This window comes from Telopea speciosissima, chromosome 10 (assembly GCF_018873765.1).
Source record: "Telopea speciosissima isolate NSW1024214 ecotype Mountain lineage chromosome 10, Tspe_v1, whole genome shotgun sequence".
Classification (NCBI taxonomy): domain Eukaryota; kingdom Viridiplantae; phylum Streptophyta; class Magnoliopsida; order Proteales; family Proteaceae; genus Telopea; species Telopea speciosissima.
The window spans coordinates 61,300,814-61,314,446 of NC_057925.1; the positions used below are offsets into that span (position 1 = coordinate 61,300,814).

General features: G+C 40.1%; 1 protein-coding gene across 1 annotated transcript; it reads right to left on the bottom strand.

Moving 5' to 3' along the window:
- Nucleotides 1-4,949: 4,949 nt before the first annotated feature.
- LOC122642990 (formate--tetrahydrofolate ligase) lies at nucleotides 4,950-12,390 on the bottom strand. Its single transcript, XM_043836620.1, has 5 exons — nucleotides 12,234-12,390; nucleotides 11,989-12,138; nucleotides 6,548-7,723; nucleotides 5,441-5,587; nucleotides 4,950-5,343 (listed from the first exon to the last, which is right to left on the bottom strand). The coding sequence occupies exons 1-5, from the start codon at nucleotides 12,381-12,383 to the stop codon at nucleotides 5,068-5,070; spliced, it is 1,899 nt and encodes a 632-aa protein (XP_043692555.1). The 5' UTR covers nucleotides 12,384-12,390; the 3' UTR covers nucleotides 4,950-5,067.
- Nucleotides 12,391-13,633: the final 1,243 nt, after the last annotated feature.

Below are 13,633 nucleotides of genomic sequence, written 5' to 3' on the forward strand. Positions count from 1 at the left end.
TGTGTCTTGACAGTGGGGTCCTGCAGGGTAGCTCGGCAGTAGAGGATCCAAATTGCTAGAATTTACCGATCCCGACTGCTTCTGACTGATTTGAAATCAATTTGAGACCAATTAGGATCTCGATCCCGGTGTTTTAATCCCTATTGAGAAGTAAGTACTCATGTGACCCTTTCTTTTTGAATGAAGAAAGCTATTTGGGCTTCTACCAAAAAAACAAAGAAGAAAGCTATATGGGCTTGCAATACAGATGCCTTTTTGAACCTTGATCTTGACATGACAAAATAGATCTTCTACGGTGCGCTACCCTGTCCTGCCTGCCTGTGTTACGTAGACATAGGGCCACGCACAATGACCACCTTAGTGCCTTACTCCTCCTCGAGATCCAGGGGAATGATATGTTTAGAGGAAGATATGGAGGATAATGACATGTTCATCCTTCTTCCTCAGGCTGAAAACAACACGTGGCAAACAAAGGGTGGAAACAGAAAATTATGTATTCTTTATACTTTTTTAAGTACTTTATTTGAACATAATAGAATCATTAAAACAGGGAATCAGGATCCTCTACTTCCGCCTGCCCGGTACTGTCGTGCGCCCTACACACAGTAGGGTAGTGAAAAGACTATCTTACCCCTGCCCGAGTGGCGGTAAGGCGGTCTTTACCACCTTGTTGTATGTAGGGCGCACGACAGTACTGGATAGGCGGAAGTAGAAGATCCAGATCCTAAATCAGGTCATTTCTCAGTAACTTACAATTTCTATTGTCCCTCCCCTGTCCCTAAGTTAATTGTATATTCTCTTTCTTTAATAGGTTTGATTAATCACCAAATATAAGGAGGAGCACAGGGTCACGTGCGTTGGCATCTCAGGGTGGGATTTTCACCTTTTATGGGAGTAGGTTGGTCATTTCACTTGCCATTGTATTTGGGTGTGGGCTACAACCCCTACAGAAAGCATTTTCCCCAAAAATTGATAAGGGAGAAAGAATGCGATCCAATCACGCCAGACACACCGCCCCCGTGCCCTGACAAAATGGTTCGTGAAATAAGCATCCTCATCCCTGGTCATTTTCTATATTCCAGGGGGTGCGACGGTCATTTCCAACGATCGTGTCAAATCGGATGGTGTTCTCTTTCCCAATGAATAAATAGTTGGGGAAGGACGGAGTTCATATAATACGGTGTTTGCTCTGGTTGGATGACAGCTTTACTTCAGCATGTTGTTAAGGGTGTTAAACGGTTCGGTTTCGATTAAATGGTTCAGTTCAGTTCGATTTTGATTGCTTGAAGGTAGAAACCGTAACCAAACCGTTTAACTAAATGGTCTCATAATCAAAACTTGGACCGTTTGGTAAACGGTTTCAGTTAAATGGTTCTAAACGGTTTTACACGATTTTGGTTAGACGGTACTGTACACATTTTCTACTCTATTTATTAATACTAGTTATTAGTTAATAGTTATTACTTATTACTTACTAAATTATTAGGTTTTTTTTCAAAAAAATTAATGAAGAAACATGACTGCTTAATAGTTGTTACTTGCTAGGTTTTGACTTTTTGTTTATAAAAAGGAAATTTGTTAAGTTTTTAAACGATTAGGCGGTTTGGTTATAATCGATTTTATTGGATCACACGGTTTGAAATCGTTGAATTAATCGGCCTAAATTGAATCAAACCAATTAAATAAACAGTGTCATTTTTTAAAATATAACCAAGCCATTTAACTAATCGATTTACCGATTTCAATTTAAACGGTTCAATTCTATTTCGATAAACAGTTTTGGTTTAGTTTTGACACCCTTACATGTTGTAACAAAAATCGACCTTTAGACCTAAGTTAAGAACACCCCCACCCCCCCCACCCCCCAAGAAAAAAAAAAAAAAACTCTTATGATGACTAATGGAAGCATTTCATAGAAAGTCTCATCAGTCGGATCCACATCCTCAACTTCCAAAGTTGGTACTTCCATCCTACTTCCCTGAGCTCACAGTGTGCCACCTGGCCTGACATGGATCCAACAGTTGATGTAAAAAAAAATTCAATATATTTTGAAAAACACATGAGATGGATGTTGAACCACCTTGAACCACAAACCAAACCCACCCGACCGGTTCAAACTTAACCAAACCCATTTCACTCCAACCAAATCCATCAACACTCATCTCTACATTCCTCTTTCTCTACCTTTCTCTGCAATCCCATGGCGGTGCTACCTACAACCCCTTCTTGCTTAGAATTAACCATGTCAGTTCCTGGGTTCACTCGATCCTCATCATACTAAGAAACCCAAAAGGAAACACATACTAAGAAACCAGAAAACCAAAAAAAAAAAAGAAAAGGGTAAAAAGTGCGAATCACAGAGAAACTGAAGAGATTCACGAGAGCGTCAGTGGCTGTGAACGCTGAAGTATCTTACTATTTTAGAGGACATATTGTTCTAGAAAGTTTGAGGGTTAAAAAGTGTAGTAAAGGAATACTGTGAGGGGAGGAGGGTGAAAGAGAGACAGGCGGATTGAAGGCGGATTGAACAAAGGGGAAAAATTCTGATTATGTTTTTTCTACCCCTGAAATTTCATAAGGTGGATTGGTCTTTCTCTCTGCAATTATTTCCATTTTTCAGTGGCTCTCTATGCTGGGTATTGGGTTTCGTCTATAATTCATTTGTTTAATTTGAGTTTCAAGGTTTTATTTTAAAGTCTCTGTATCTTTCTGTGACATTCTTTTGTCTTCTAATGTAGTTAGTTCTTCACAAAATTATGCAAGGTTCCCATTTTCTTCTTTTAATCCTTTCTCTCTCTGATTATTTTAAGATTTTACTGCATGTAATTTAATTTTTTCTCTACTCTTAAATTGTCAGGTTTCTCAGTTCCCCGTTTGCAACATGGAAAGCTGGACTTGGGTTTTCTCATTTTGTTCCTTACCGAGTTAACTTCATGCTCTGTAGAGGCGCTCATCAAATATCTTCCAGAACTTCCTCAAGGTCTCTTCAATTGAGATTTTTTGGAAAATGGAAAGAGCGATGAGATGGTTCAGGAGCCTGTTGGGGATGAAGAAAAAGAAGGAACAGAAGGAGAACTCTAACAGTGGTGAACCCAGGAACTGACATGGTTAATTCTAAGCAAGAAGGGGTTGTAGGTAGCACCACCATGGGATTGCAGAGAAAGGTAGAAAAAGAGCAAGGTCGAGATAAGTGTTGATGGATTTGGTTGGAGTGAAATGGGTTTGGTTGAATTTGAACCGGTCGGTGGGTTTGATTTGGGGTTCAAAGTGGTTCAAACAACGATCTCATGTGCTTTTCAAAATATTTTGAATTATTTAACATCAACCATTGGATGCATGTCAGGCCAAGTGGGACACTGTGAGCTAAGGGAAGTAAGATGGAAGTTTCAACTTTGGAAGTAGAGGATGTGGATCTGTTATGTGCCTAATGGGGCCCACTATAGTGTATGGGCACTAGATTGGGCCAGCCTAGTATGAGATAGGTTAAAGGGCTTGATTTAACGTGTTCCATCAGCATCGGAGCGTTTGGCGTATTGGTCAAGTACCTAACATTTATCCCACATCAATTCTTCGGGATGTAACAAAAACTTCAGAAAATATTCATCACTGAGGTAATGACTAAATAAGTAAATCTCAAATTTATTTGGAGCTCTACGGGCCTCAATCTCAATGAGCATACATATGATAGCATATCGAACAATATAAATGGCCTTGATTATGTGCTTCATTTGTTTTTTAGCTCATCAACTTCATAGTTTGATAATATTCAATTATCAATTCTATGTTTTTAGTCAGCTCATAGTTTTTTTTATATATAGCTTACGTTATGTGAGACGATACATGAATCAAGGAAATTAAGAAAATGTATATTTGAGATAACACAGGAAATTTATGGGGGTAATTGGGGTTGTCCAAAAATAAGCTTAAACATGTTGGGCTCGATTAGACGCCTATCAGTCTATCTCCTTGCATCGTGAACGACACATTTAGCTAACGTGTCGGGCCGGTTTCAGGCTTTCACCGGACGAGTCAAGTTGATCCTATTGGTGCAGACTTAGAATTGACACCCCTAAAGATAACAGCATACACCAATCATAAGGTTGGACGTCGGAGGGCAATGGGGTCTTTTTTAGTTTGTGACTGCTAAATCCATCAGATCTCCTGAAAAGGAACCAATCCGAATGAGACACATATCCCTTGCAGTTAGTTGATAAATTAACTTTGATTGACTCCTTGTGGTTCTACTGCCTAATATATATGGGTAGAAAGGAGAAAGCCAAGCCACCATGATGATTTAAGTGTGGACCATGAGGTCCACTGCTGCATCATTCAAGTAGGCCATTGGGCTGTTAATGCCTCATGATGGAGAGGAATTCTGGGACTTGAGTTGTTGGAGGAGAGAAATATTTGGTTCTTCATTTGTTGAAGAAAAAGGGGGTCCCGTGACACAACACATTTGTTGGTTTCTGTATTTTCACTACAGATAACAGACCTAATCATGGTGCCTGCTTAGATACTAAAGGATCACAACCTAGTAATGGTAGCTTTGTTTGCTAATAACCATCGTTTATACTTCTTCAAAGTAAACAAAAAAAAAATGGTTCTAAAAGATCATTAAAGTTCCAATTGTGTATGGAACCACAGAAAGCGTTTAAGGTTCCAATTGTGTATGGAAGGCAATTAATTACTAATGAAACAACCTTCAAACTTGCCAGTACCAGCGTAATACATATCCAATATTAAAGGTTTTCCATTCCATCTTTCCCCTTAGCCTGAGTTTGTTTGTATCCATGTGTAGGAATCAAAACCTCCATAAGACCTTTACACTCAGTAAGTGTTCAATAAACAAAACAAGATTTTTTTTTTTTAATATTTTATTTCAGACAGTAAGAACAGAAGAGAATACATGGTAACAACTAACAACTGTTAGAGCAGAAAGCCCTTTATTAGGCCTTCTCAACATTTCTTCCACAAAGAAACAAACACCTGGGTGAAAAGAAGAGAGAACATCTACCATCAAGCTCATATTGTCTAACCCTACAATACAACATCCAAAAGCTTTCCCACTCAAGAAAGACCGAGAACCTTTCCGGTGGCGATGTCGACATCAATGTCAAAGAAACAGGGGCGTGTTGGGAGCCCCGGCATTGTACTCATAGTCCCAACCAGAGGATAGATGAATCCAGCTCCAATGCTGGCCCTGACATCCCTGATCGGTATCACAAATCCGGATGGTGCTCCCTTCTCAGACGAGATGTGGGAGAATGAATACTGGGTTTTTGACATGCAAATAGGCAGACCAGAAAACCCTTGTTTGCTATACATCTCGATCTGTTTCTCCGCCTAAACAGAAAGGATAACGCATATCAGTATACAAAACCATTTATAGTGTAACCAATAACACATAGGAATTGCAAATGCAGTTAGACCAGAGATCTACCTGCTCTGAGTATTCAACACCGGCTGCACCATAGGACCTTGCTATTGCTTCTATTTTCTCTTTGATGCTAATGTCCAAAGGATACAGAAACTTCAACGGCTGTGTCACATTCTCACAGGCTCTTTGAACGGCGACACCAAGGTCAACCTAAAAATTTTAGCAATAGTTAGTCAGTTAAGCAATCAATCTATCTGTGGGCTTAGTGCCTTAGTGTGTGTAGCCAATTATAGAGACAAGCTAGCCACAAGTCAATGGTCAAGTTAGCCCATCAGCCCCTTGATTTTGATGGTATTTCTAATAAAAAATTGAAATGCATTTTCATAATCTCCATCACTGATAAATGCATATCTACTACTTGTGCCATTGTAGAATAATGGAAGAGATACAGTTCAATAAATATTATTAGAGACTCCCAACACATGTGGTGGACATAAAATTAAGCTAAGTTCATATCACTGGTCCCCCACAAGGAAATTTCCTATCCAACCCGGTCCATTGCATTTGACAAAAGGACTTCCTCCTGGATAATTCCAAGACTTATCCAGAATGGACAGAATTAGATGGCTACCAATCACCAGAATGTGCAAACAATTACAGTGGGAGTAATGGTATATCTAGATGGGGCCTGTAGACTGCCTATTTTGGAAGAATGGGCATGTAGGCAAGTTAAATGGCAAAGGTCCCATGCTTATTCTACAAAAATATTGTGCCATTTCTCTCTGTATATGCAAAAAAGCATATTGTGCCATATTTCCCTATATTACTACCACTTTAGTCTGAGCAAATCCAAGAAATAGAACCCAGGATTTGCCACCCCAAACACAATTCAAGCCATCTGACAAGTGACTTTCTTTCCTGGATGATTCCAGGACCATCCAGAAGGTAAGAGGCAATCAAGTGAATACTATCAAAAGATGGCTCAACTTATAGTTGGAAATCACCTGTGGAAACTATAGATTGGACAATTTGGATCAATGAGTATGTATGCCACTTACACTAACACAGCAGTAGATTTTTTTCTTCTTTTTTTTGGGGGGGGGGGGGGGGTTAGGGTGTAGTGGATTTTCTTGTAAAAAACAGTGTCATAATGAGGAAGGTGTTACTAACCGCTCCCTTTCCACCATGAGCATGATGTGAGCATATAACAGCATCAAATGCACCTGCATTCAAAGCAGCATTTCTTACTGCATTTAGCTCTGCTTCAGAATCAGTGGAAAACATGTTCACCGCAACCACAACATTTGCCCCATATGCTTTTGTGTTGGAAATATGCCTGGCCAAGTTCGCACAGCCAGCTTCCACAAGGGCCACATTTTCAGATGTATAGGCACGGTCTAGAGGCCTCCCAGCAACCACCTCCGGACCTCCACCATGCATCTTCAAGGCCCTTATTGTTGCTACAATAATAGCACACTGAGGTGTTAAACCACTGTACCGGCATTTTATGTTCATGAACTTCTCAGTGCCAATATCAGAACCAAAGCCAGCCTCTGTGACTACAAATCCACCTGGTCCCACCAGTTTTAGTGCAATCTTATCAGCTACAATGGACGAATTCCCATGAGCAATATTAGCAAAAGGCCCTGCATGTACAAGTACTGGTGTTCCCTCTAGAGTCTGCATCAGAGTTGGGTTGATGGCGTCCTTCATTAGCACAGACAATGCACCCCCAAGACCAAGATCATCCGCTGTAATTGGATCACCGGCCTTGCTGTTCCCTATAACCATTTTCCCTAGCCTCTCTCTCATATCAGATAGAGAAGTTGTAAGGGCCAGGACTGCCATGATTTCACTAGCAACTGAGATGTCAAAACCTGTTTCTCTCACCATCCCTTTTTCTTCAGGGCCTTGCCCAATTGTGATCTTCCTCAGGAAGCGATCATTGACATCCATAACCCTTCTCCAGGTGACGGAGTCAGGGTCAATGTCAAGCCTGGCAAACTTCTTCACTTCTTCCGGAGTAAGATCATCAGGATTGTCCTTGGAGATGCCTAGCTTCTTGAGGCGCCTGAACATGATGTCGGCAAAACTACGTTTGCGTTCTTTATTAGGTGGGCATAACCTGTTTAAAAGGGCCTTATCTGACTGAGTAGCCTCATGGAAAATCCGGGTATCAATGGCAGCAGCCAGGAGGTTGTTTGCAGCTGTAATTGCATGAATATCACCTGTTAGATGCAGATTGAACTCATCCATTGGAATCACTTGACTGTAACCACCACCTGCAGCACCCCCTTTGATTCCAAAGGTTGGTCCTTGAGAAGGTTGACGAAGGCAGGTGACGACCTAATAGTACAAATGGATACAAAAATGATTCATGGAGAACACAATAATCAAAAACCAGATTCAGGAGGATATCATCAAATAATAAATTTAGAAGCAAAATAGCCGGAAGCATCTTACATTTCATAATTACAATCTGTCATTATCAAAACTTCGTCGCCGTCAATCATGACAGAGAAAGTAAAAGCTGCTAAGAATCTAAAATTTCTTACAATTAAGAAAAAATCCAGAGCAACTTCAATGACAAGGTTCCAGCAGAAACTCTTTACCCCATCCAAGTGGGAAGGGAAGTTGATTATTGTAAATCTGCCAAACAGGCTGGCTTAAAAATAAAATGCAAATACTGTTCCATCCCCTCTATGGCACATAAATCTAACCTCCTTGAGGCTTTTAGAAAAATAAGGATCATGCTGCTTTTCTCAAGGATTTAGAACCCAGGATCCCAAACTGGATCGGAGGAGTATGACCCCAACCTGGATCACCCAATTCAACATTGGCTGAGATTTTTTATTTATTTATTTATTTATTTATTTTTTTTGGGGGGGGGGAGGAGGATGCGATTGGGGATATTGGTTTTGTATTGGTGAATTGGCTGGTACCATCTGACCCTATCCCAAGTCTGGAAATCCTTGGCCCTTCTCTTAAAACTTTTTAAAGTCTCCCACTGCTTCAATAACTGGGGCACGGCTGAGGAAGCAGCTACTGTACCAGGCTTGGGGTGGGGCTGGGGCTGGGGCTGGGGCAGGGTCACCTAAGCTTTGGGCAGGGTCACCTAAGCTTGGGTCTGCATACTGAACCATAGCTTAACCACAGTTTATGAATACAATAATAAGTTCAAGCACACCCCAGGAAGGCATTGTTCATCATTTTTCAGTGATAAACCACATGCATCACTGACTAAAACTGACCTCAATTAAGTAAATTATAGCTGTTACCATCATTCAGTCCATTCAGAAGGAAGTCTCCAACCAGAATCGAACCACCACTTCCTTGTGTGGATCCCTAAGTCATCTATGGAACTAAACCGGACCACCAAAAAGGAACCCTTCGCTGGTATGATTGCAAGCTTTTTCCATGTAAATGTCACAGTAATAAGGACACTTTAAGGAATCACAATCAGGAAGTTGAATCATTCCTCCATAAAGAGTAGCTTTCTCATGAAACTTAGACATAACCATTAGGCACCATCTTTACAAATAAACCACCAGTCCCTGTCCTGCTACTAGGACCACGGCTAGGTGTGAAAGAGGCCAAGGCTGAACTATCCACATCAATAGAATCATGAGAAGTCTCACGAGATACGCGTAGAACTCGTGAAAAAGTGTCAAAAAGTGTGGCTACCTTATCACCACCAAGTATCTGGGAGCAAACAGAGTCAAACTCCTTCCCAAGACCACCTAGAAATCCCATAACTGTGAGCTGCTCTCGCTGGTTCTGCATCTATTGCACATCAGAGGTGATGGGAAGTAGGAAATTCAGCTCCTCATACATCCTCTTAAAATCAGCAAAGTACTGGGTCAAGGGGCAACCCTTTCAATCAGCTCTATAGAAATCCTAAGACAACTCATAGATACGAGATAAGTTGTTCTCCCCAGGATATAGAACATTCAAATAATCCCATAGCTCCTTTACTGTATTAATATATCGTTCCCTTTCTAATTTTTCAATGAATCAAACTTTTTTTCCACAATAGCTTCTTCTCCACACCAATTTACTTATCTATCATAGTTAACAGACATTTTCACATGACAGACCTAGGAGGTGCCACAGAAAATAGGCTCATTGTATAGAGAACAACCACAAACTGCAAAAGGTTTATCTTTGTCCCCCCCCCCCCCCCCCCCCCCCAAAAAAAAAACACTATTCACTGATCTTTGGTTTATCTTAGTCTAACCTGCTCTCCCTATTTGAGAAAGTAAAGCTGAAGAATAGAGTAGAACTTGGAAGTGCTAACAAGACTTCTATTTGAGGCCTCTAGTCCTAATGTAGTCCTATGTAGGTAGGAGACCTACTAGGAGCCAGATAACAGGATCAATAGCAAAAGGGGTTGCTGGTTCGAATGGACAGCACTAGGTTTTAGGTTAATTCTAGGGTTTAGGATGGGAATTTGGGAATGGGTCTTATATGGCTTTAATATGCAGATCTAGGGGGTCATTATGAAAAATAATTGGATTTGGTTAAGTTTAAAATTCCTGCAAAATTAGGGTTAGGGTTTCGGGTTTTAGGAATTAGGAAATAGGCTGAATTTAGGGTTTCTAATGGTCAGATGGGACTCAAATTGGGATCGAGTGTAGGAGAGAGAGGGAGGGATGTTTGCTGGAAGTTTGGCACAGATCTGATGGTTGGAAGGTGAATGCTTGGGGATTAAGCTAAAATTCGAAGGAATAGTTGCAGGTTCAATGGAGGGGATGGAAGGCTGGCTGTAGTGATCTGATTGGGTCGATGGGAAAGGATGGATTAGGTTAGAGGATGAAGAGGGGAAGCATATATGTAGGAAACTAAAATTATTTACTGGTTTGATCTCCTTCAAAGGCAGCAGCAGCAGCTTGAAGAAGTTCGATTGAAGAAGAAGAAGAACCTCCCGGTACTGGACAGACACAAGGAGTCATGAGAGTCCACTCACCCTAGCACCTTGAGATCCACAAGGCAACACTCACACAAGGGAGCAATAGCAGCAACAAAGGCAGCAAGCATAAAGCTGAGTTCTTATTAATCAAAATTCGTATTCAATGCTGGCCTCCCTTACAAATTTATATAGAAGACTCAAAAATAGACTTAGACACTAAAAAGGAAAGGCCTAACCCTATCCCTAACCTATTAGGTAACTTAAGCTAACTAGGAAATTAGAATACTAAAAGAAATAGACTCAAAACATGGCTGGACTTATAGAGTCCTAATCCAACCCAACTTACATCACATGACCACTTAACCAAGTCACATGATCACTTAAATTGAACCAATTGGATGCAACCAATTTGAACCGGTTCAATTAAAAAACATAAAAATAAACTAAGTATTGGGCTAATCCCGTATGCAACCTATATACCCCTAGTTTAGGCTCATTAAAGTGGCATAATACATAGAAAACCCTTGGGAACAAAGGCCCAACATGTATATAACCCAACCCTAGGCCTATTTCTAAAGAAATAAGCCAATTTCAATGATGAACCTGAATCAAGTCCCTATTACCTGAAGTCTTGAACCAGTATTTTTTTTACCATAAACCTAAATATTGGATGTGCTTTTTAAGTCCCAGAAGACATTTCATTCACGAACTGTGTAGGTAACTCTTTAGGATATGAAATTTTCATTAAGTTGCATGTTATTTTGTTCAACCCCAAAAATTTTCTTTATGAAAAGCGATCTACTGAAGAGATTTATCCTATTTCCCTGTCAGGTTTTAGAAGAAGGGCCAAATTTCTGTGTGGGTTTGGAACTAGATGCATATAGTGAGAAACTGAGAATCGACTGGATCTTGATACAATCATGAGGGGAACATCCGAACATTATGATTATTCCAAACTGAAAGACACAGCAGAATCAGATATTCATGACAAGGTCCAAGTCTTTTCCTCTACAAGTTGGTAATCAGGAGCTTTGCCACCAAAATGGTTGCTTAACTTATAACAATGACAAAATCCCATTTCTGAATCCCATCTATGACAGAACTCAATCAGCTTAGGTCACAATTAAGATCATGTTGACTCAGCCAGATAAAACTATAACTCTAATTGCATTATTCCACGACTTTACCAGAAGTAAACTGTCTTAAGTCTCGGATGATTGGAATTTATTTCATCTAAAATCAAACTTTGGTGATACAGATGTTAATAGGCGGCCATCAAATATATTGCTAAAGAGTAGTATCCAGTACTTGGGCCATGAAGCCAAAGCCATCATAAGGTTTCTAATCTAGTCTAGACAGTTTTGATAAGTAAAGAAGTTGCCTCAGCACATCAAACAGTCATCACCAAAACAGGTAATGAGAGAAACCATCAACAGGACTTCTCAAAAATCTTTCCCTGTTGAAGACTTTCAACTATTGCTTTAAGATTCTATTCAGCAATTCATCTACATCTAGTAAATGTGAATATTAAAGAATTCAAGCATTGGATGTATCTTCCGATGAAACATACTATCAAACACAAGTCGATTGGATTTCTCCCCCACCCTCAAAAGAATACTTAGAAGGCTTGCGCAGTAAAAACGAAAGATACCCACTAACTAAAAAAAAAAAGCGGTTCATAAACAGAAACAAAAAAGATCACCTTTTTATCCATAAAAGCTCCCAGTGCTTGACATAGACCGACGGTAGTAGTAGATTTGCCTTCTCCAAGAGGGGTAGGAGTAATTCCTCCAACAACAACATAGTAGCCGTCTCCAGACCCTTCAAGTTCATCAAGAGCCGATAAAAGAACCTGAAAGCGAAAAACCAGAGAGTTCAAAATTCAAATCTCTAAGAAGCAGTAAACAATGAATATAAACAGAGAGACTTACAAGGGGGTCTGATTACCTTGGCCTTATATTTTCCATATAGATCGTAGTGTTTGGGATCGAGACTGAGCTCTTTGGCAATCTCTGAAATATGAAGAGGTTCAACTGAGTTCGCAATGTCGATATCTGCAGGGACGGGTGAAACAACCTGTAATCTCCTCGTAGTCATTTTCTGGATTTCGAATATTTCAACGTCTTTCTCTACAACCGCAACAAGTGCAGAAAGAACTGCAAATCGAGCGGTTTTTAAGGGCCAAAGGATGAAGGAGAGATAGACCGTCCAGAGAGCGAAGACATCGGCTATCGTGAAGTCAGCGGCATAAATTTTTGGTGGCAGAAAGGGAGTGATTGGATATCTTTTTTGTTTTTTTTTTTTTTTTTTTTGATAAATGGATATCTTTTTTGTTGCCCCTTTGTTTTTTTCATATATATTTCTGGGGCACGAGCACGAATAGTGCCATTTAAAAAATAAGAAAGAAAGAGAGAGATGATATTTTTCTTCCCCACCAATAGACGCAATATTCTATTTGGATGGTGATTAGGAACATCCAAGTATCCAACGAACTCTTATTCTCTGATCTCCAAAGTGGAAAAGTGGGGGAATCTTCAGCATCCCATTGATGGTGAAGAACGATATTGTTCACATGGGTGATGGGTCAGGCTATGGTAGGTATTAAGAGAGAAACAAATAAAAAATAAAAATCCATGAAAAGAATACAAAGGCAATGTTGGGATATTTTTCAAAAGTTTATGTATTAAATTCACTTACTTTGAAAATTATATAGGGGGTTTATCAAAAAAATAAAAAGGGAAGAACGTTTTCATACACGACTGTAATATAGGGGGAACGTATATATTTGGATGGTGTAAGAGAATCTTGCACATCAGCACCTTATTGACCATTGGATAAGATAAGAGGCATCTCAATCATTCGTAATCACCACCCTACATCAACTGTGATCCACCACCAATGCATGGTTTGTCTCTCTCCCAGTCCCCAACACTCTCTACCACCTACGAAACCCCACCGTTGTCACTTTCTATTGTAGTCGACTGTCGGTCCACATGTATTCCTTTCTTCTTGAATATCATCGGCAAAAATCAGCCACTATACGAAATCAAGACGAGAGCCTAGGCATCTAGGGTGCCAGAGTCAAAGAGGCTGTCAAGGGTTCGTTCGAAGTTAAGTTGTTTCTATTTTGTGGCTTTAGCAAAGGAGACAAAGAGAAACATTGAAGGGAGGTTATCAATGCTCTTGACACCGCAGTAGAGCGTAGGGAGAGGTAGAAATGGTTGAGGGGATTATTTAGGGATTGAGCTTATTGTGGTACTCAGGGTCTTGAGATTGGGAGCATGGTTCATAATCTTGGGATTAGATCAATCGATTCACACTGTTGCAATCAAGGTTGTGTAAAATTG

What these genes read in the sequence shown, in the direction of transcription:
- LOC122642990 (XM_043836620.1), bottom strand. Translation starts at nt 12,383, where the DNA reads ATGACTACGAGGAGATTACAGGTTGTTTCACCCGTCCCTGCAGATATC. An exon ending in ATGGAAAATATAAGGCCAAG is followed by an intron (nt 12,139 to 12,233) that starts GTAATCAGACCC and finishes TTTCGCTTTCAG; the next exon opens with GTTCTTTTATCGGCTCTTGA. An exon ending in CTCATGGTGGAAAGGGAGCG is followed by an intron (nt 5,588 to 6,547) that starts GTTAGTAACACC and finishes TAAAATTTTTAG; the next exon opens with GTTGACCTTGGTGTCGCCGT.